The 23,221-nt window shown below is 47.3% G+C and overlaps 1 protein-coding gene and 1 long non-coding RNA gene across 3 annotated transcripts in view; one reads left to right on the forward strand and one right to left on the reverse strand.

The window, feature by feature from the left end:
- Positions 1-17,122, reverse strand: XYLT2 (xylosyltransferase 2). Its single transcript, XM_074223760.1, has 11 exons — positions 16,972-17,122; positions 12,856-13,354; positions 12,417-12,592; positions 12,016-12,218; positions 9,966-10,046; positions 9,446-9,662; positions 9,129-9,305; positions 6,714-6,973; positions 6,062-6,257; positions 5,199-5,532; positions 1-4,160 (listed from the first exon to the last, which is right to left on the reverse strand). The coding sequence occupies exons 1-11, from the start codon at positions 17,104-17,106 to the stop codon at positions 3,838-3,840; spliced, it is 2,601 nt and encodes an 866-aa protein (XP_074079861.1). The 5' UTR covers positions 17,107-17,122; the 3' UTR covers positions 1-3,837.
- LOC141513691 (uncharacterized) overlaps positions 14,906-23,221 on the forward strand; it is an 18,185-nt gene continuing 9,869 nt past the window's right edge. The window contains exons 1-3 of one of the 2 annotated variants that reach the window (XR_012475865.1): positions 14,940-15,173; positions 15,273-15,342; positions 15,888-16,124. This is a non-coding gene — a long non-coding RNA (uncharacterized LOC141513691). Of the gene's footprint in view, positions 15,174-15,272; positions 15,343-15,887; positions 16,125-23,221 lie in introns of those variants that run through there. The other variant, XR_012475866.1, reaches the window with a different exon arrangement.

Here is a 23,221-nt window from a genome sequence, read left to right on the forward strand (position 1 = left end):
GAGAGAGAGAGAGAGAGAGAGAGAGAGAATAGTTATAGAAAGAATAAAAGTGGAGAGGGAGAGGAGGAGGAAAGGAGAAAGAGAGAGGGGAGAAAACATGTATGAATTCCAGGCATGGGCAACAACCAGAGAAAAATGTTCAGTCTGGTTTATAAGAGTGTCCTGAGAGATGAAGAACAAGGAAACTGGAAGACAGCTTACATGGAAAGGGAAAAAGGTATAAGGAGACTGGAATGGCAGGAAGGGGCCATGTTATGAAAGGCTTTTTGTTGCTTCTTGTCTTTGTATCCTCAGCACCTAGCTTGGAGGTACAGAGAAATCAAGGGACTTGATCAGGACAACACAATTAGTGTATGTCGGAGATGACACAACCCAGAACTTATCTCTCAATGGAACTAAGTGAAAATAGCTTTATTGGTCTCTCTGCCTCTATTCTCCCCCTTCACCAATCCATACTCTATATAGCTGCCAAAGTGATTTTCCAAAAATACAATCAGGAAGCTGATAGCTCAGCTATCCTTAGGATCAAATGTAAAAACTTTTCTTTTGGTATTGAAAGCCTTCACCATCTGGCCTCAACCCACCTTTCCAAGCTTATTCCTCTTCTCCATATACTCCTAAGTACCCTTTTGGCAGTATTTCATTCCATCCTTCATTTTTGGACCTTCAATAAATTTCTCTCATTTTTACCACATCCCCAGGACATATTCCCTTCTCATTTTTGCCTTTTGAAAATTTGTAGCCTCCTTTAGAGCTTAGTTCAAACGCCAGATTTGCGGGGGGGGGGGGGGGGGCTTCCTGATCTACTTCCCTCAGCCCTTCCCAGCTGCTGCCCAAATTCTTCTTTATAATATGTAAATTTATATTTTAAATATATAAAATACATATTAATATCTTCTACGTAGACTGGCTATTTCTACAAATTGTAAACTCAAGAGTAGAAACAGGTCTCATTTCTATCCCCAGAACCTAACCTCGTCCCCCACACATTTGGGATTTCATAAATGTCATGTGATTGCTTCCTTCACCCCAAGTTGGCCATCTTCCCACTGTCTCTATCTCTATTCACACATATTTACACAATTGAATTACCTGTGGCTCAGTGGATGGATAGGGGATAAGGGGATTTGAGGCCATATTCAAATCTACACTGTACAACCCTGGATGGATTGCTCTCAGCCTCAGTTCCCTCATTTATAAAATGATAGCAATAGTACCTGTCTCCCAGTTGTTGTAAGGAAATAGTAAATGTAATATATAAACACTAATTGCCATTGGATTTGTAAACATATATACCACACATGCTGTTTCATTGGTTACCCTGAACAAAGAACTCAATCCAAAATCAGCATACTATCAGTGGTGAATTCTCCCTGATTTCTTTCCTCACCCTGCCCTCTCCCAGCTTGGCTGGTCCTTGGAAAATATTTAAGTGAACTGGGAACCAAAGTTTTGTTTTTGACTGTAACAAAGCCAAGACTCATTTAAAAAAATATCATGCTGTCTTTACAATTCAAAAAATAACATCCTAACAGATCACAAAGTTGTCTCTAAATCTAAAGGAATCTTGGACAGAATCTCTTCCATTTTCTGAGTCATCCCCAAAGAGTTGTGCGGCAAGCTCCGAGTTAGGGGCGCCCTCTTCTGGCCATGCAAATTATTCAGTTAGACCTGCCCACCCACCCTCACTGGTCACCTTGTCTGGGTTCTGGCAGAACTGAGGCCTTCCCAAAGGGGCCTTCATTACCTTTCACCTAAGCCCCACTACTGTCATGGGACCTGCTCCAGGATACTGGCTTCTAGTAACAGGATGAACATTATATCTTCCCTTTCCCCCTTTTCTGAGGCACTTACTTCCCTAGGTGACCTTGGAAAAGTCATTTAACTTTTTTGGATCTAGATTTCCACAACTGTATAGTCTGACTAGATGGCCTCTGTGGCGTCTTTTAGCTCTGAGTAACTAGGTTCCCTTCTCTAGACCTTCCCCAACACTCCAAATCTGCCAAGATAGCTGCTGCTGCTGCTTCGTTTCACATTCTGTCCTAGACTAAATGGACTTGAAGTGTAGTTAACACTTCACCCACCCCCCAAAAAAAGCCCAAACAAACCAAATTTATTTATTTAAAATTCTTTTCCCTTCCTTCTTACCTTAATGCAACAAAAAAGAGGGTTTTTAGAATCTTCCAATCCCTAGTTAAAAACTAGTAGGTGATAATATAGGAAATGGTGTAAGAGCTATTAAAGGTTACAAAGACCAGAGTTTGAATTTTGCCACACTTATTGTCTGACTCTAGGCAAGTTATTAATCTCTTCTCAACTTCAGTTTCTTCAACAGTAAAGTTAGCACCTACTTCCCAGGGATATTGTATCAAATGAGATAATATTGTAAGACTTAAAGCCTACATAAATACTATTAATTTTTATCCCACAATTAGGGATAAGTATAAAATGCAAATACCCCACAGGAAGGTAACCCCATGACAAATTACACTTTGGTGTAAGTGACATTAAAGGACAGGAGGGCCAGCCAGGATGAGAACAGCCACTAAAACTGTCCATGAGTCTTCCTAGTGCCAAAAGAGCTAAGCCTATTATCTAATTTCCAAGGGCTCACCCCTAAGAAAATAAATTCAGACAAATTGAAAATTGCCCTCTCCCTGAAGTCAAGGGAGCCCAGATGTGATGCCCCTAACATCTGTGTGAAGGAGCTCCTAAGCTAATATGGTAGGGGGGAGGACAGATGGAGAAGAGAGGCAGCTTTGTATGGGTTATGAGAGGAGCAGAGGCTATGGCAATCAAGATAGGAAGAGGGGGAAGAGCAGTGGAGCCTGGTGCTCCTGAGGGGAGGGTCAGAGGCTGGGAAGGGGTTTGCAGTGGACCTGCTAGAATACTCAGCCAGAGCCCCCCACTCCAGGAAGCAGGCTAGGAACCATTTTAGAGATGGAAGAGATATATTTTTGCTGTTGCATATTTCAGATTTTACACGGCACTCCAGGTCCACGGCTGCTCTGGTTTCTTTGAAAGAACAACCTGAGAGGGCAGTCTTTGCTTTTCTTTCTTTCTTTAGTTCACTCTTTCCACCATAGGGACCACTTGGTGGCCAGGACCCCTCACACTCCCTGATTGGCAGAATCTAATCTGTCAGCCCCCAGTTCACATAAAGGGGACAGAACAAACCATGAGACTCAGGAGCCCTGAACACCTCTTCTTGTTTCACCTCTCTGGCCTCTGGCCCATCCAATGCCCGGCTTCACAGATGACTACCAGCTATCTACTAGCTCTTTAGATATGAGTTTTTGCTTTTGTTTTCCTTTGACAAGACTAGCAGCAACCTCTGCTCTACTGGCCCATGCTTCTGGGGCAGACAGTAAGGGGACCCGAGCTCTCTCAGGTATCCCCTTGAAGTAGCCAACCTGTTTTTCAGGTCCGAGGGGCACCATATCTTCCTGGGGCTGCTTGAGACTTTATTGCACATTGCTCCTCTCTCCTTTTCCTGTCCTCAGACCCTCTCCATAAGCCAACTTAAAACAAAAAATAGAATTTAGAGAAATCAAAGAGGCCACAGGAATAGCATTGGCTCAGTAACTAATGAATCCTGATTTTCTTCACTCTTCTCCAGCCTCCAGCTCGGATCTGTCCAATAAGTAGCCCATCAGTATTCACCTGCTGTTTGATGTTGGGGCTCACTCCAGCCAAGGAATGGAGAGGAGATGGGACACGGGTTAGACCCCAATTGTTAGCTCATGGGAGAGCATAGTCCCTCTATCACCTCTTTCTCTATGGAGTTTCTAAGGTGCAATACCCCAGGGTTTTCCCTAGGTTCCACTGCTAGTCCCGCTACCTCAGCCGGCCATCAGCTTTGATAGGACCAAGCTCTGACTTGGGGTCAGGAGAGAAGGAACTCCAGCTGGTCTGGCTGCAGGGCTCCAAGTTGGGACATACTGAAGGTCCTGTAGCACACAGCCCTGCCACTGACCAGAAGCTGCCTAAAGTGCTATCTGTCCAGTCCTCCAGGGCAGGGCCAGTCAATTCTGAGTGTCTTCGAGAAGCCTCTTCTGCCTGCTCTGGCCGGGGAAGGTTCAAGATTCCACTCAGGCCCTGGAAACTCTGTTCCATGTACTCATTGTGGGGGGGCCCAGCATGCAGCCAGCTCCCATCATCTAGAATAAGTACAGAAAAGACACAGAATCAATATTCCTCACTCTCTTGGAGAATCAGAGTCAAGAAAGACCAGTCTGGGCTGAGGAATCAGGATCCTCTACTCCCAACTTCACCCCTAGAAGGCCACTTGCTGTGTGACCACAGGCTTATCATTTATCACCTCTAGGACTTTGCCCCATAAAACAGGGATTATAATCCCTGCTCCACTTATTTTAGGATAGTGAGATAGTAGATCAGCCTAATAGGGCTCTCCTAAATGCAAGGAATTATCATTATCATCCTGCTCCTTTTCCCTCAGTGTGATCTAGGAGGTCATTCAGTAAACTGGGAAGAACCCTGAGCCTGCAGTCAAAGGCCCTGAGTTCAAATCCCCATGCTAGTGCTTACTACCTGTGTGACCTTGGACAAATCAATTCATTTCCCTAAGATCGAATTTTCTCATCAGTAAAATTGAGGGAGGTGGACTGCGATGGCCTCTGAAGTCCCCTTCTAGCTTTAGGATCCAACTTTCTCTCTTTTTATCCATGTTCTAAGAGAAAACAGAGGAGAAGAAGAGAGAGAAAGAGAGGGGAGAGAAAGAAAGGGAAAGGTAAGAGGGGAGAGAGAGAAAGAAAGGAGAGAATGAGAGAAATGGGAGAGGAAAGGGCGGGGAGACACAGACAGAGTGAGAAAGGGCAGAGGAGAGAGGAGAGAAAAGAGAGAGGAAAGAGAAAGCATGGCACCAGGGGTGTGGGACTGAGAAGAATGTACTTACACTGATGGCAATGGAGTTCTTCATTTCCATGGGGCAATTCTAATATCAAGAAAAGTGGCCTTTTAATCAGGCCTTGCAAAAGGAATATTCTTTGCCCACTTACACATCTCAATTTCTGTTTAGGAAAATAGGTTCAACAAACTGATGTGCCCAAGGACACTGACCACTTTGTGGAAGATAGTTGTTTGAGACTCTGAAGGGCTGAAATCTGATTAGCTGTCAGGTACACCAACTTGGCCCTCCCCTTTCTGACTGACCCTGAGGCTACAGCATCATTCATTACCTTTCCTGAGAGGTAGTTTTCGGTTGAAAGTCAGGGGCAACACCAGGAAGCGGGTTTCACCCAGTGGTTCCCAGAACTGCAGCAGGCGGACGGTCCAGGCCCCAGGTCGCAGGGGCCGGCTCAGAGGGGGCTTGTACTGAGTGACCTCAGCTTCAGAATCTACTGTAATGTCATAGGAGGTGGCCACCACAAAGGTGGGGTCGATCCAAACCACAGTGGCTGTGAGGTTGGGGCCACGGGCCCAACGTTGCATAGCCACTGGCTCATCCAAAGGCCCCAAAAGCCCCCCAAAGTTCCGGAAGAGACGCTCCTTGGGGTCCCACTCTGTGCCTACCTGTGAGGAGGGAAGCATTTGGAGAAGATGCTGGTGGTACCCTTTGCAGGAGCATGGACAGGAAGGGGAGAGGCATAGCATCACTGTGACATTTTCCCTCCTCTATGTCCATAAAATGAGGAGGTCTGAATGCATGATCACTAAGGAAGTTTTTTTCTCAACTGCTCTGCATGAATGGGGAGAAGAATGCACTCCTGAGCAGAGTGAGAGACAGAAACTTAAGCTGCCAGGATTCTGCAGTCTGGCTTACTAGAATGTATGGTCCTTAAGGCAGTGACCATTTTATTTTTGTCTCCGCATATCACTAGTGCTCAGTGTTTGATGTACAGTAGGTGCTCAGTAAGGGAGTCAAAATGGAGCTTTTGAGACCCAAGGGCTTCTCTCTCCATCCCTCACTTAACCTAGACCAGATCCCAGAGACAAGGAGGAGGAATATTAGGCTGTCACACCCCTCTGGACCAAAGGACACCCGTGACTGCAGTATTGGAGCAGGGGCATGGGGGCAAAGGAATGAGGGCCCCCATCCCACCTCCAGGTTCTGCAGCCGGTTGGCCTGACCATTGTGTTCTGTCAACTTCAGGGCCCCCCGAGGCATCAGCCACATCTCCAATGTTTCTTCAGGCCCGGAGGCCACAGGCTGCACCATCTGGGTCAACAAGTAGCCCTGGAAACGGTCATCATAGAAATACAGGTGGACACTGGATGGGAAGCCCTTAGGCTCAAACCTATGATGGATGTAGGGGAGGAGGAGGGAGAAATAAAGACACTTGTCAACAGAAACAGGCAGGAATGGAAATTCTAGAAAGGATCATCCTAGAGTCCCACCCTATGTTCACTCCAACTTTTACTTCTCTACAGCATAAATTCTCATTTGTATAGTTTTTTCCCAAGTGCTTTCCCCCCTTTTTTTAACCCCGTCCCATCTAAGTGTTCCTTCTACCCCACTAGAACTGGAACTCTGGAAATATAGGCTGGATTATGCCCCACATCATAATAAAAGCTCCCTAAAGACAGGGATAGCATCTTCCCCCATCAAAAAGGGATCCCCCCAATGGCAGGGACCATGTTTCCATATCCTTCTTTAGACCTTAGTCTATGGAACTCTACACAGAGTGGGATCAGAACAGGGGAGAAGGGGGGATGATTGATCTTAGCAAGGGGAGGGGGATGGTATCTCCCACCTGCAGAGTTGGTTAGTTGGAGGTGCTACAGTGGCAGCATGGCGTAGGCCAAGGCGAGAAAAAGCTGTGTAGGCAGTGAGGATGACGTCGCTGAGCCCACTCAGGCCATCGGCAATGTCATGGGCATTTTCCCAGTATGCTTTGAGGGCTGGCGTGTTGGGAGGGTAACTACCATAAAGGTGAGAGTCCAAGATTTCCAGTACTTCTTGGTTCACAGTTGATTCAAATTTTCGGGCAAAGAAGGTAGGTCTGGAGAGTTGCTGGAGTATAAAGAGTGCAAGACAGTCGTTGGGATTGCAAAGAGATAAGAGACCACACATCACCCATGATGCAAAGAGATCTCTGGGTTCTACCTGCATCCCATGCATCATGATTACTAAAGGTCAAGGAACCAGGAGTAAGATCCTGGCTAGATTCAGAACTGGAAAGGTTGGAGGTCAAGAAATCCAAACCTCTCATTTAAAAAATGGCACCCCTCCAGCCAAAGTGACTAGCCTAGAGTCATCCAGTTAAGTGTGCAGGGAGTCTTCTTGAACATGGCTTCGGCTCCATCTCCTTATTGCCTCTTGGTAACTCAGGAGTAGCTTCATTTTTTATATCCTATTTCCCTGTGGGATTCCATCTCCCTCATGTGCCCATCCCACAGTTGTGAGGATCAAAGGTCAGTCATTAAAGCTATGTTGAATGCATAAGTGAGACAAGGTTCAAAAGGTACCAGGAGATCAGGTCTTGCCTGATCTACCATTGATCCACTGCATGTTCCTAGAAGACAGCATGGTGCATGGTGCTAAGAGCACTAGGCTGGAGATAGAAAACTGTGGATTTTATTTAGTTGTTGACCTTGTTCAAGTCATTTCCATTAGACTGTAAGCAACTTGAGGGCAGATCTATTTTTACCTTTCTTTGTATTGCCAGGTCATAGCCCTAAGCCTATCATGATTGCTTTCCCTTCTTGGTAAAATATTTCATCATTTGTAAAATGAGGTTCCCTTTCAGCTCTGATATTCTTTGGGTCTTAGAGGTGGCTTGGTAATGGTAAAATGTTAGATTTAAGAATCAAGCAATCTCTGGGGTAACCTCACATATTATGTTAACCATAGAGGGGTCACTTAACATCCTTGAACCTCAGCTTACTTATCTGTAAAGTGGGAATAATTTTAATATCTGTACTATCTACCCCACAGGGCTGTTGTTTTGAGATGATCTCGGCACCTTCACAAACTGCAAACTTTAAAGTATAAAATGTTGTTGTTCAATCATTTTTCAGTCATTTCCAAATCTTGATGACTCCACTTGGGGTTTTCTTGGCAGAGATATTGGAATGGTTTGCCATTTCCTCCTCCAGCTCATTTTATAGATGACAAAACTAACGGCAAACAAGTGACTTGCCCAGAGTCACAAATCTAAAATAAGTGTCTGAGAATGAATTTGAACTTAGGAAGATGTTTTTCCTGACTCCAAGTCTTGCATTTTACCCACTGCACAACTTAGTTGCCCAAAGAATAAAATAAATGTCAGCTACTATTACTAAATACAGAACAGAGGTTGGGTCTGTAGTTCACTGGTATAGAGAACTCACAGGTAAGGAAACTCCCTTCTATTAATGCAGGTCAACAGCACCTTCTCTGGAATTTAAGAATCAAATAAGGTGGCCTGAACTCTGAAAGGCTTGGGCCTGGGCCCAGGATCACCTGACCAGGATATGTCAGAGAAAAGGTCCTGAACCAGCTCCCTATCTTCTACATCTTGCTGCCTCTCATTATTACTAAAATGGGAATAAAAATTCTGGAAGGCTACATGAGAGAATCTATGCAAAGTGCTTTTTAAACCTTAAGTTAATAACTACATTGATTTTAGATTTGCAAAGTGTTTCAAATATCTTATTCGGCCCTCATTTCAACCCTGCAGCAGACACTACAATTATTCTCCTTTTGTAGATGAAGATCACAAAGTTAGTATCTGAAGCAGGATTTGCATTCAGGTTTTTCTGACTCCACTGAGCCACCTGGCTGCTCCTAAGTAATATATTAGGGTCAGCAGGGATACAGAGTAGATTCTGAACCCAGGAGGATCTGGATTCAAGTTCTCTTCTCATACACCTATGTGACTCTAGGTAAATCACTTAACCTTCTGGTTCTGAGCAACTTTATAAGATAGCAAGGTGCAGGAAAGGTGCCCGAGCTCCAACCTGCTTTGGTAAAAGCCCCTCCCTACAGTAGTGAAACCACAGGAGGTGGGCAGTGGGGATGAAGTCAATTGTTATTCTTATACTCCCTCCACCTCTGGCCAAGTGTCCTATCTCCCTCCCTCCTCACCCTGTTGGAGAATGAAGGTCCCCTGCCCCCTCAGGGCCAGGACTTGAAAGGGCACCCAGGGACAACAAACTCAACTGCCCTAGGTGGGCAGGGGCAGCACCTGTAGCCGAAGGAAGTCCTGGGGCTTGAAGTCATTGGGGGAGCAGCCACACCAATCCACGATGTGCTTGTACTGACACTTGCAGCCTAGCTTACGGTTCCAGTTGGTGACGCGTAGGTTGTTATCCACGAGTGTGTTGCAGGTGGGGCTGTTCTCCAGCACAGTATGGAAGAAGGACTGTGGGGAGGTGCAAGGGAGATGTCAGCCCCCTCCTCAGGTGCCATGTGCCCAGCCCCTTCTGATCACTCTCCTCCTTCTTCATGGTCCCTGTCAGCTACTCCCACTCTCCCAGATTATTTCACAGACTTATCACCCACCTCAGCTGGTAAAAGTGTGTAGGTATAGAACTGGCGCAGCTGAGCCACAAGGGGGTCATCTGTGTAGACCACATACTCAACAAAGCTGCGAGTCAGGGCAAACCAGTCTGAGCCACCATCCACGACAATGCCCTCTGGGATCTGTCGTTCTCCCAGACGCCACATGTGGGAGTCACATTCATGAAAAAGCCGATCTAGGCCCTGTTTCTTGATGAACCTAGGGACGAGGAGCCCAGAAGGATTCACACAGAGACAACATCTGGCTGGTGGTAACTGGGGCAGGATGAGTGGGAGAAAATTCTAAAGCAGAGGGTAGGAAAGGGACTCGAGGGTTGCCTGCCCCAACCCCAATCAGTTGTTTTATGGGCTTCAAGACACAATGTAATTGGCCAGAAGTTTTAAACTTGGATTAGTGGCCAATGATTCAATCTCTCTATTTTCAAGGCATGGTGTGATGAGGATCCCTCTGGGCAACCCATGCCTCTTCTTGCCTTTAAAGTAACACATCACTTATCTTCACCTTGAGTTGTCCCGCCCATGAGACTTGAGGAAGTTCTTATCATGGTATTTGGACAGGAATGACACAAGTTCATCATTGGTCCTGTGGTAGGAAACAGATGAGTTAAGAGGGAGGAAGGTACCCAGAGGCCCAGGTCCTAAAGCAGCTTTGGTCCCCAATTTTCCTTCCATCCCCCAAAATATTTCCTAATCCCTTCTCTGTCCTTTTTCTCTCCAATATACCCTTTCCTTTTTTCTCCTTCCTTTTTAAAACAAATTTGATTAAAATTGTATATTAACTTTACATAGAAAATTCCTATTTCCTTTATGGATTTCTGAATTATTTTCCTTCTGAATATTTTTACTAGCTTTTATTGTTATTATTTAATTGTTTATTTAATGACAATTACTTATGCAGTTATAATCAGTGTGTCTAATATTATTTGGCAGCTAGGTGGTTTAGTGATAGAGTGCTGGGCCTGGAGTCAGGAAATCCTGAGTTCAAAAATGACCTCAGACTATTAGATATGTGACCCTGGGCAAGTCATTAACCCTGTTTACCTCATCTGTAAAATGAGTTGAAGAAGGAAATGGCAAACCACATCACATCTTTGCTAAGAAAACCTCAAGTGGGGGTCATAAAAGACTAAACATGACTGAACAACAAATGTTATTTGGAGTCTTCTTTTTCATTCTGAGTCACTTTGTCTTCTCATATTTCTTTATATTTTTCTCATTTGTTAAGTGGTAGGATAATACATATAAATCATTCTCTATGCACACTACAGTTTGTTCAGCCATTCCTGAATTACTAGAGATGTGAGAATTCTTCCAGTTTTTTGCTATAACAAATGATGCTACTAGGAAAACTGTTCACACATAGGTCTTTCCCCTCATATGTAACAGTCTAAAGTCAAAGCCCAATAAAGGGAGACCTGGGTTAAAAGACATAAATAGCTTTTTAACTACTAATTAGATAATACCTTATTGATTTCCAAAAAGATTCTGCCAATTTACAGCTCCAACATAAGTGTAATCAGGTGCTAGTTTCTCTATAGAAAATTCAATTTACTACCACAGAATTTTAGGGGTTTTTTTGGGGTGAGACTTGTCCAAGGCCACACTGCTAAGTATTAAATATTTGAGCTCAAATTTGAACTTAGGTCCTTCTAACCACTATGCCACCTAGTTGCCCAAAACTTTAGTATTTTTTAAAAAAACATCTTTGCCAATTTACTGGTTGTAAGCTAAGATAGTAGAAATATAGTAGAAAATATAGTAATATAGAGTAATATAGAAATATAGTAAAAAAAGCATTAGATTTGGAGTCTGAAGACTTTGACTCAAATCTTAGCTTTGGAAATTAGCATCTTGTGAAGCCTGAGGCAAGTCTAAAAAGGTAACCCTCATTTATTTTATTTTTAAATAATTTTTTTTGGGGGGGGCAATCATGGTTAAATGACTTGCCCAGGGTCACATAGCTAGTGTCTGAGGTTGAATTTGAACTCAGGAACTCCTGAGTCCAGGCCTGGTGCTCTATCCACTGTGCCACCTAGCTGCCCCTTTATAATCCTCCTTTGTAAAAGGAGGAAGTTGGATAAGATGTCCACTAAGATCCTTCCAGCTCTAAATCTATGGCCTTGTAACTCTCTGCTGGGGAGGGGAGGAGAAGGATATTCTTGTTTTTGGCCAGTGGTGTAAAGCTAGGTTCTTCACCTTTTCTTTTGTTTCATGATGATGAAGCCTAGAGAACCCTTCTTAGAACAATGTGTGTAAAGGCCTAAAAACAAATACATAGGAGTACAAAGGAAACTAATTATAGTAAAATGCTGTTATCACAATACCGGGGAAGGAGAAAGGAAAAAAATTTTTAATCTCAGGTTAAGAACCCTTGATCTGAAGGCTTTAGGCTTTATCTTATTTCCTCAAAGACCTCTCATGTTCACTTACTGTGCTCCCTAAAATCCCTGTCCTCCCTACTTGGGAGAGTCACTGACCCTGCCCCAGCAGACAGCCAAGCTCCCAACAGCTTGAGGCCAATCTCTCCCTTAAGGAGGTTGAGTTCCTCTTACCTAGTGGGGTAGTCGGTAGCACTGAGGTTTATGAAGAAGTCCCACGTCCAGCCAGGTGCCTCCAGCAAGTCCTGCATGCTGCGCAGATACATCTTCAAGAGGCTTGCGCCACCCCAGATGGTGCCCATGCGCCAGGGGGTCACCTGCACGTTGGCATAGTGATGGGCTAGAGCAACCACCTCTCGGTGCAGGTAGTTTGAGCGCTAGGAAAAAGAAAGAGAGCTTACCTGTGGCTCAAAAAGCCTCTTGGCTTCTCTTCTGTTCCCACTGGTCAGAAATAGCTAAAGATCCCTGGTCTCTCCCTGGCTAGGCACCCCCTCCCTCTTGTTCCCCTTTCTCTTCCCTGTCAGCCACACTTCCCACATCCCTCTCCCTGCATTGAGTCCCACCCCTAAAGGTACCTTGTCTACATGGATATAGAAAAAGTGTCGCTCATGGTAAACAGCCTTGAGGAGACGCTTGAGTTGCCGGATAGCACGACCATGAACCACCAGCATGTAAGCAATTCGCACTGTGGGTCTGCCAGGGGGTAACTGCACCCTGCTCTCATCCCATTGAATCATGGGGCTCACCTTTCCTGGGCAGAGGGGGTGGGAGGTCAGAAGGGATACAAAGAACAGGTACCTTGGCCCCACTCCTCCCTTCGAGGGCAGCAGTGGGGCTCCCTTTATGGGCAGCTTATTTAACCCCATTGAATCCCCCAGCTTGGTATCCACCAACCCTCCCAAGCAGGGATAGTGTTTACTGCTCCCAAAAATCAAAGAGTTGGGTGTACATATATCCCAAGTTAAAAGTTGGGGGGGACAGAGAAAAGTTCTACTCAATGCTATGGAGCCTCACCAGACAGCTGGCAGTGTCGGGGCACAACCTTGGGCATGAGATTCCCTGCTTGGTGCAGACACACCACGTTGGCGATCTCCTGCTGACACTGCCTGGTGTTGGCCCGGGCCAAGGCAGACAGGGCATCCTTGCCTGTGATCTCACACTTGGGGGTGAAGCCATTCTCTGTGGGCTGGGGAGCACCCTCCACGCTGCCTGTGTCACCTTGCTGGAAGGCACCAGCAACACCTGCCCCAGGCAGCACCTCTCCTGCACCCCCAGTACTCAGGTTCTGGCGGCCGAGGGGCTCTCGGGGTGGGGCAGGGGGTACCCGGCGGCTAAACCTGTGCTTGCCCGTCACGGCTCTCACCACCTTGGCCACCAACACCCCGGGGCTATCCACTCGGCCCTTCCAGCGCCCGTGCCTCCGGCCGGCATTCCCCCGTCGCCCAGCAGAGCTATCTCTGTCTTTAGAGCCCTCGCCTGGATCTGGTGGCCGCGGCTTCCTCTGTCTTCCCTTCTACAAATAAATACATGAATGAATCAGCCTGGTCACCTACTCAGTGTTATGCTAAGGGTCAAGAGCTAGGTCTGGAAAAAGAAAATCACTTTTTTGAAACAGGGGAGGGCTGATCCATTTTACAGAAAAGAGAAACCTGGAAAAATAATTTTACAAAAGTCCACTATCTAGCTGGATCAAGAACCTAAGCTTCCTGGTTCCCAGTCCAGCACTGCCTGGCTCGTAGACAATTCTTCAAAGCCATTTACAAATAAGCCTTTGGTCTACAAAAGCTTCTTTAAGGACAGGTCACATGGTTGGGGAAAGCAATATAGCACAGGACCTCAGGAGAGACACTGGACTAATGTACTTGAAAGTCAAGAGTCCTGACTCTGCTACTTATTCTTATGTGACCTTGGATAAGTCACTTAACTACTCCGAACCTCAGGTTCCTCAACTGTAAACAGGAATGGTACAGAGACCTGCTTTGAGGAAGATACACTGTAAAATATAAAATGTTATAGAAATATGTCTAAATTGGATTTTCTTTCTGCTCTTGACATCCTACGAGCTCCCTCTTCCCTCCTGCTCATCACTGTGGCAAAAGAGGAAATAGTTGGTTGTACAGCAGGATTTAAGGGAGTCTTGGACCTTGCCCTTTGCTTTTTCCTGATTCCCTGAACTTAGTTCCCTTCCCCCAAACCTCCTCAGGATTCCTTAGCTAGATTCTGGGCTGACTCTTTCAGCTATATTAATACATTTGAACTTTTTCTGCCTCTGCTTCTCTCTCTGTTTTGCTGGATAACCAAGTAGGTTCTTTTCTTCCCTCCCTCCAACCCCCAATTTTCAAGTGCTACCACAGACAGGACCCTTAAAAGTAGGAGGGAGTCAGAGGAGACTGGCCCAGGACAGGAGCCCTGGCCTAAGGATGTCCATGTCCCCCGGGAATAGACAAATAAAGCTTTCACACTCCTCTGTTATCTTCTCCCTTGGCAGGTTCCCATTATAGGCTAGGGGCTCCAGGCAGGAGCAGAGCCTGCAGGGAGGGGAAGGATGGTTTAACAGTGAACCCTCTTTAGTTCTATGCCTGTTAAGGAAGAGTATTCTCCAGGAAAAGTTAGAGATTAAAAGACTCCCCATAAACTAGGTTTATCCTCATTTTGTGCCACATGGTAGGTATGAAAAGACATTCCCAGGTGCAGGCAAGTGGGAATGGAGAGGGAGGGTGCAGCCTGTGGTCTCTCCAGGGTGGATGCTGTTGTTGTCAGAGACACTACAGCTGAAGGGGAGAGAATGGAGAGGGAGGAAGGAGGAGGGCAGAAAACAAGGCAACAGGCCAGGCAGTGCTGTGGCCAGGGGGCAGGATGTGGTGAGGAAAATAGGCATCTCTGCTGGGCCTGGCACTGCAGCAGAGTTGGCTGACCCCAGAAAGGACAAGCCCAGGGGAAAGTGGGGGAGAGGAAAAGCCTGGAGACCCCTGGGACAGTGAGCTTGGGGGATCTGAGAAAAAACCACTTTTAAGGCGAGAGGCCCTGTCCTCCTCATTGCCCCCCTCCCCCGGGTCCCACTAAATGGTATTTCCTCCCCTGGTTTTTCTGGGAGAACTCTCCCACTATTGGGTCATCTCTCTGCCAGCTATGAGAACACACAGGTGTGATGAAAGCTCCCCACTCTCTTGACCCAGAGAAGAGTCTTGAACAACAGACCCCATAGTCTCTTGTAAGCTCATCACCTCAGCAAGCTTAAAGCCAACCAAAGAATCCACTGGAGGGGAGAGGGAGTAACTGTCCTTCTAATCTGGCTGTGTTAAACTGTCTTGGATACTCCTGCTTCCTTACTAGTATGTACCTAGCCTCAGAGACAACAGGGAAACCTCAGGGCTCTGACTTCTGATGGATGGGACATCATTTTCTTAACCTTCATTCTCTGCTTTTCACAGAGCTCAGCTGTGGAGAAGAAAGAGGAACTATGTGTCACTAGACTGTGACACCTCAGCTTTCCACCCACAGGTAGGAGAGGATGGGGATTTGTGTATGAGACCTGCTACCCCCACCCCCAGTTGAGAATAGAGAACTCCCCAAGCTATTCAGAGACAACAAAGTGGGTATGTGTAGCATCTGTCCCCAGGGCTTCTACCACTGCCCCACTGCAAGACAAGCAAAAGAAATGTCTGTGTTCTTTATCCTGGTCCTGAAAAGAAATCTAGATCAAGACATCTGTGAGTTTTAGTTTTCCTTGTAAAATAAAGTGGTTACACTAGATAATCTGCGAGGTCCTTTCCAGCTCTGATATTCTGTGATCTGTAAATCTGTATGAGTAAGATTCACAACTAGTTTTCTTTTTTCTTCCTTTCTTTCTTTTCTTTTTACCCTGGGAAGATTGAGAGGAATTTTTTTGGGGGGGTGGAGGGTGGGATTAATTGGGAACAGTAAGGTAACCCTTCCCAAGCAATCAGCGTGACTGGGGACCCAACAGCAGTTTACAGTCTTAAAACCTACAGGGTCCCTCCAGAGACCTGGGACAGAAATATCTTGACTGTCCCTTTCTGCTTGAGCTTTGAGGTGGAAATGAAGACCACAGCCCAGCTGTGGGGGGTGATGGGGAAGTCGTGGATCCCCGAAGGAGCAGCCTTTGAGACCACACTGACTCTGACTACTTCTTCTACGAACACACACACTCCTTTAACTAGGACTGGCTCTTCTGCCCCTGCCTGATGCCAGAGCAGAATGAAGTCTGACTAGGACCATTATGTGTCTGGCTAAAATTAAAGTTTCATGTGAAATTAAAAGCTGGAGTTGGGAGAGGATGGGAAGGATTATCCGATCTGGGCTCCTCCCAAATCAAGAAGGGCTGGGTAGGTCACCAGTGCCTCTGCATACACTCTTTGCTCTTGGCTCTGAGTGGGGGCCCTATTGGGCAAGATGCTGGGGAATGGGCGAGCTGCCCCCACCTCCTGAGCCAGTCTCTGGGCCCTTTCCTAGACCCCTAACTCCTTCCAAGGTTGAAAAGGAGGCGCTCCTCTCTCTGTTCTGGGAGGAAGACCAGATCCCCAGATTCTCCCGGGGTGGCCCCAGATAGAGACGCCTTCTCCGGGTCTGTGGGAGGCACAGTGCTCGCTCCCTGGCCTCCCCGTTCCTCTGGCTCCCCCACAGAAGCAGAGACGGAGCCCCTGAGAAGCGACCCTCCCCATCCACGGCCCCTGGAGTCCCGGCTTGCCCCGCGCCCCGCTTCTTCCAGTCTGCTGCCCTGGCCCCTGCGGCGCTTCGTGGGGGGCCGGGCCGGGGGGGGGGGTCCCGAAGTAGGGGCAGCGCCCCCCGCCCCGGCTGCTTTCCTCCAGTCCCAACTTCTAAAAGTTTGGCCTTTCGGAGCGCCCCCCAGCCCGCCCCCCCCCGCCTCCCCTTGACCTTCACTGCCCGCAGGGCCCCCCTGCCTGCGTCCGCGGCCTCCCCTCCCCCCTGCCCTAGGCCCCCTCCCCAGACCCCTCCCCACCCGCGCGGCGCCGGCTCCCTCCCGGCCCGGGCGGCGCTGCTCCCGGCCCCGGCAGCCCCAGCCCCGGGTTCGAGTCCCGCTCCTGGCGCGGCGCCCCCGGCCCCCTCCCCCGGCGGCTGGCCTGGGCAGCCCCCCGGGCCGGGCCTCACCTCCCCGGGCTCCTCCTCCTCCAGGCCGCTGAAGCTCCACACCACCAGGCCCTGCAGCAGCAGGATGGCCAGCGCCGTGGCGATCGCCAGCTTGTAGCGCCGCACCAGCTTCTGCACCCGCGCGCTCGCCACCATCTTCCTGTCCCGGCGGCGGCGGCGGCGGCGGCGGCGGCCCCGGCCCCCCCGCCTCCTCCTCCCCTTCCCCCTCCCCCAGCCGCGCGCCGCCGCCGCCGCCGCGCGCTTCAGAAGCCTGCAGCCTGGACGCGGGGGCGCGCGGGGGAGCGGGCGCGAGCGAGAGAGGCAGAACGATGTCAGCCGCGCGGGAGCGAGCGGAGCCGGGGAGGGGGCAGGACCCGGCGAGCCCCGCCCACGGGGCGTGGCCAGCGCCAGCCCCGCCCCTCCCGGCGGCTGCGCACTGAGGCCGTGCCCCGGCGCGGCCCTCGGGGCGGCTGGGTCCGCCGCCGGCCCCGGAGAGGCGGCCTGGGCGCGGGGGCCCCGGGCAGTGGGATCCGGCGCAGGCTGCTCCCGGAGCGCCGGCAGCCTCGAGCGAGGGGCTGGCCCGGGCAGATGGTGCGGACGGACTCAGGACGCCGGCTGCGGGTGTAAATACAGTCAAGGGCCGCGCCCCCCGTGCCTCAGGCGGCGCCCCGTTCTGGAGTTTTGGCGGTGGTTGTGCTGTTTGCTAGGCAGGGGCTAAGCGGCTTGCCCAGGGCCGCGCAGCTAGGCCGGATTGGAACCCGGGTCCTCCAGCCGCCCCTCCGTCATGTGCTAATACTGGGTGCGGGCCACTGTGCTGAGCCCTTTCCAGATATGGCGCTGGATCCTCAAAGTAGCCCTGGCAGGTAGAGACTGTTGGAATTACCCCCATCTTACTGGGGAGGAAACTTGAGGCCAGAAGAGGTTCAGCGACTTGCCCAGGGTCTCGAAGCTAAGAAGTCCGCGTGGCTTCTTACGGCCTTAAAACCGGGCACCTCCGCCGGGCCTGGCACTCAGCCGGGTTGGCCGACCCCAGAAAGGGCAAACTCAGGTGGAGGAACAGTTGGGGTGACTCGCCCGGGTTACACAACAAGGAGGTGTCCGAGGCAGGTCTTCCACACCAAGCCCAGAACTGATCCATTATGCCTAGCTGCGGATCTTACCTATCTCATCCAATCATATTGTACTCAATCCCATGGCATTGTCATTTCATCTTCTGGGAAGTAAAGGACCTCACTAAATAACTGGAGGACTTTGGTTTCTTTTTAATACTATATAACATGGTATAATATCATATGATGCAATATAGTGCAATATTGTCAATATGATGTAGTATGACATGATATATGATTTATACTTGATAGATATCATAGTGGCAGCTAGAGGGCTGGAGTCAAACTTTTCTTCCTGAGTTCAAATCTGACCTCAGACTCCCTGGACGAGTCACTTAACCTCTGTCTGCCTTAATCCACTGGAGAAGGAAATGGCAGATCATTCCAGTATTTTGCCAAGAAAACCCAGTGGACAGCATTGGCACCAGAAACAACTGACCAACAACCTTTCCTTACATCATGGTATAATGTAATTATAATATAGGAGAACACAATAATGGTGTGATTTAATATAATAAAATACAACCCATACGACATAATAATACACAGTAATTTTATATAATAATACAACAGAAAACATAATCCCAATTTTGACACTTACCAGTTGTACCCTGAACCTGTCTCAGTTCCTTGGGCAGCTCAGTGGCCTAGTTGGATAAAGCATTGGTTTCAATCACATAAGGGAGAGGTATTTTCCCCCTTTGCCCTCAGTGCCCAGATAAGGGGCAAGTCTATAAAACTTGCTCCTCTGCTTGGACTGGTCCTCTCTCTCTCTCTCTTGACCAGTCAGCTCTGACTGCCTTTATCCCTACCTCTCTCTGTCTCAGTCTCTGTCTACCTAGCCTTTTGTTATTCACCCTGTCCTAAAGTGCTTGTTGACTCTTCAGGAGAAAAAGTTTACTTTGCTATATTTTATAATAAAATTCTGAGCAGTTTTAAAATCTCAGAGAGCATGCAAATTCATTCACCTTTCAGTGACCCTCATTTCTTAGTTAACCAAAAATTCTATCTTTAATTGGTGACCCCCAAAAATCCCAGTGGCAACAATAAGACCCTAGCAGAAACTGTATGGTCAATCTTCTTATTTCAAAGGTTTGATCTGCATCAAGAAATCTCTTCTTTCTCAGAAAATTGGAATTCTGAATTTTCATACTCATACTTGAACATAAGGTAACCCCTAAATCTGATTCTGCTCAGTAAATCTCTCTTCTAGATCACAGTGCCTAGGAAATTCAAAACTCCCTATTTTCAACAAAGAAGGTTGGGTCCAGGAACCCTGTCCATGAGATATTTCTCTGGATATGAGCAAACACCTTTAATTTGGTCATTTGCCAAGTTAAAAAAAAATACTACCAATTGCTCCTTGCCCTCTCACCCCTAAAATTTCAGATCTACTTTGTGGTATTGGTCTGTCCTCTGAAGGAGGAATGAGAAGAGAGGAGAGAGAAAAAGAGATCAAGGCAGAAAGTTCTTCTTACTTTTATAGACTACTGAGAGAAGAGGTTACTCTTCCAATAAGTTTTGTCCTCCTCCTTTAGTACACCAACCAGCGCTAGGTGATTAGCTTTGGAAAGTGTGATAAATTTGGAGTTAAAGGACTTTGATTCAAATCCTAGCTATTTCACTTACCATCAGCATAGCTTTGTGCTAGTCACTGATTTGGGACCTCAGTTTGATCATCTGTAATGATGAAGGTGCTGGATGAGATAGACTCTAAGTTCCCTTCCATTTCCAAATACATCATCCTATGATCTCTGAGTCTATGATCTTTAGTTCCCTGTACCCTACTGGCAGAGATACAGTAGACACATCCATACTACATGTAAAGACATTTCAAATCTCTCTAAAGGCCCCATAATCTATCTCACCAAGTTGATTGGGAATTGTTGAGAGACTCCCTAACCTAGAGCAACTCTCTTACATTACAATGATGATGATGATGATGATAATGATAATATACTTTTCTAAATGCTTATGGTTTGCAAAATGCTTTTCTCAAAACAATACTTCACAGGGGATAGTATAAATATTATTATGTTTTTTATATTTTTTATTTTTTTAAATTTATTTTTATTCTCATTTTGTACAAATGTTTTTCTTTACGTTAATAAAATATACTTGTTTACAAGTAAACAAAATACCCCTCCCCCCATGAATATAGATAGACTTGCTTGGGCAAAAAAGTAAAGGGGGGAGAAAAAAATTAAAATTAAAATAATAGTAATAATTGTAGTTATGGCCAGGTGGCGCAATGGACGGAGCACCAGCCCTGGAGCCACTAGCACCCGAGTCCTTATCCAGCCTGGTAAACCCAATAATCACCCAGCCATGTGACATGCAAGCCACCCGATCCCCACTGCCCTGCAAAAACCAAAAAGAAGAAAAAAAAAAGATCCAAAATAAAATAAAATAGTAATAATAGTAGGGGTGGCTGGGTGGCAGACAGAGCATTGGCCCTTGAACCAGGAGCACCTGGGTCCGAATCCGGCCCCAGACACCCAATGATCACCCTGCTATGTGGCCCCAAGCAGGCCACCCAGCCCCATTTGCCCTGCATCCTCCCCCAAATAATAATAACAAAAAATGTCTTTCAGTCTTTGTTCCAACACCATCTACTCTGTCGTGAGTGGATCACATTCTTTATGATAAGTCTATCACAAAAGTTACTTCCATATTTTTCCAACGTTGCCATTGCTGATCGCAACTCCCTCCTTTCTTATTTCTCCACTACCATGTACTCTATTTTCTCTCTCCTTTCACTCTGACTCTGCTGTAGGGTCACTGAGTGGCGCAGCAGACAGATCCCTGGACCTGGGGCCAAGAAGCCCTGAGCCCCCATACCACCCCTTAGGCCCAGAATCCACCTGGCCCTATGGTCCTGGGCAGGCCTTCTAATCCCAGCCCCTTGCAAGAAGTAAAAAAAGAAAATGTGTTATATCTGACCACTCTCCCCCCATGGTCCATCCTCTCCTTTATTTACATCCCCACCCCTTTCCCCTGCTCCCCCCTCCTTCTTACTCCAGTTGTCTATACCCCATTGAGTATATTTGCTGTTTCCTCTCCTAGCCATCTCTGATGAGAGCAAAGGTTCCCTCATTCCCCCTTGCCTCCCCCCTTCCATATCATTGCAATAGCTCATTGTAATAAAAAAAAAATCTTATTATGTGAAATAGCTTGGACTATTCCCCCTCTCCTTTTTCTTTCTCCCATTCCATTTCCCTTTTTTTTCTTATTGACTCCATTTTTACACCATATTTTATCTTCGAATTCAGCTTTCTCCTGTGCTTCAACTATAAAAGCTCCCTCTACCTGCTCTATTAACTGAGATGGTTCATATGAATATTATCAGTATCATTTTTCTATACATGCAGTTCATCCTCATTAAGTCCCTAATATTTCCCCCCTCTCCTCCAATCTCCATGCTTCACCCGAGTCCTGTATCTGAAGATCAAACCTTCTGTTCAGCTCTGGTCATTCCAAAAGAAACCTTTGAAATTCCCCTGGTTCATTGGAAGTCCATCTTTTTCCCTGGAAGAGGACATCCAGCCTTGCTGGGTAGTTCATTCTTGGCTGCATTCTAAGCTCTCTTGCCTTCCGGTATATTGTATTCCAAGCCCTACGAGCTTCCAATGTAGCTGCTGCTAAGTCCTGTGTGATCCTGACTGCAGCTCCACGATATTTGAACTGTGTCCTTCTGGCTGCTTGTAATATTTTCTCTTTGACTTGGGAGTTCTGGAACTTGGCTATAATATTTCTGGGGGTTGGTTTTTTGGAATCTCTTTCTCCGGGGGATTGGTGGATTCTCTCCATTTCTATTTTGCCCTCTGCTTCTAGAATATCAGGGCAATTTTCCTGTAGTAATTCTTTGAAAATGATGTCAAGGCTCTTTTCCTGATCATGACTTTCAGGTATTCCAATAATTTTCAAATTATCTTTCCTAAGTCTGTTTTCCATATCAGTTGTTTTTTCAATGAGATATTTCACATTTTCTTCTAATTTTTCATTTTTTTGGTTTTGAAGTATTGATTCCTGATTTCTGGTAAATTCATCGATCTGCCTGAATTCTATTCTTTGTCTGAAGGATTTATTCTCCTCAGAGAGTTTTCTTATCTCTTTTTCCATCTGGCCAATTTTGCTTTGTAAAGCATTCTTCTCCTCAATAACTTTTTGAACTATTTTATCCATTTGACCTAAGCTGTTTTTTAGCATGCTATTTTCTTCAGCATTTTTTTGGATTTCCTTGACTAAGCTGCTGACTTCATTTTCATGTTTTTCCTGCATCTCTCTCCTTTCTTTTCCCAGTTTTTCTTCTAACTCCCTCATTTGATTTTCAAAGTCTTTTTTGAGCTCTGTAATAGCCTGAGCCCAATTTCTGTTTTTCTTGGAATCTTTAGATGGAGCTTGTGCTTCCTCATCTTCAGACTGAGTGTTTTGATCCTTCTTGGGCTCACAGGCCAAGTATTTCTCAATGGTCTTCCTCTTGTTTCTTTGTTCATTTTCCCAGCCTAAGGCTGTTTTTTGGGGCTGCTTCCTGAGCTTTTGGGACACTCCCACAAGGGTCTCAGTGTGTGAGGTTCTCTCCTCCCTCCTGGTCTGTGAATGACCATATGCGCCCCCCTCTGCCACGGGCCGAGGTGGGGGGGCCCTGTTGTTCTATGGGGGGGCCTAGACTTCGATCAGGATCTGAATGTGGTCAGAGCTCCAGAGTCCTGTTCCAGGGGCAGAGGACAGAGCTCTGCAGTCTCTCTTCACTCCCCTCCCTCAGCTCAATGGGCTCATGTCCTGGGGGCTCCTGCTTACTGGCTCCGCCTGCTTCTGTTTCCGGGTCTGGGCTGCGGAAAGACCAGGCTGCTGGCTGTGTGCCCTGAGGGCTGGGCTCCACGTGCTCGCCCCGGCAGAGGTCCCCCGCTGTTCCCCCACTCCGTGCAGGTGCTCCCCGGGGTGAAGCTCAGGAGACTCCCCTGCTGCTGCGAGCTGTGCCTCCCAGCGCCCTGGGGCTGCCTCCGGGAGGCTGAAGTTCCTTGGCTCTGGCGGGCCACCCCTCCGGCCCTGGGGAGCAGAGCCTTTCTGCTCTTTTCCAGGTTACCTTGAGTAGGAGAACTGCCTCACTGGGTCCCTTTGTGGGTTCTGTCTCTCAAAAGTTTAGAGTCCTTAGTTTATGA

This window comes from Macrotis lagotis, chromosome 2, assembly GCF_037893015.1.
Source record: "Macrotis lagotis isolate mMagLag1 chromosome 2, bilby.v1.9.chrom.fasta, whole genome shotgun sequence".
Taxonomy (NCBI): domain Eukaryota; kingdom Metazoa; phylum Chordata; class Mammalia; order Peramelemorphia; family Peramelidae; genus Macrotis; species Macrotis lagotis.

Coding starts and splice junctions, on each gene's coding strand:
- XYLT2 (XM_074223760.1), bottom strand. CDS start 17,106: ATGGTGGCGAGCGCGCGGGTGCAGAAGCTGGTGCGGCGCTACAAGCTG. Junction 12,593..12,855: donor CCGACACTGCCAGCTGTCTG/GTGAGGCTCCAT, acceptor CCCTCTGCCCAG/GAAAGGTGAGCCCCATGATT. Junction 9,306..9,445: donor ACACACTTTTACCAGCTGAG/GTGGGTGATAAG, acceptor ACCTCCCCACAG/TCCTTCTTCCATACTGTGCT.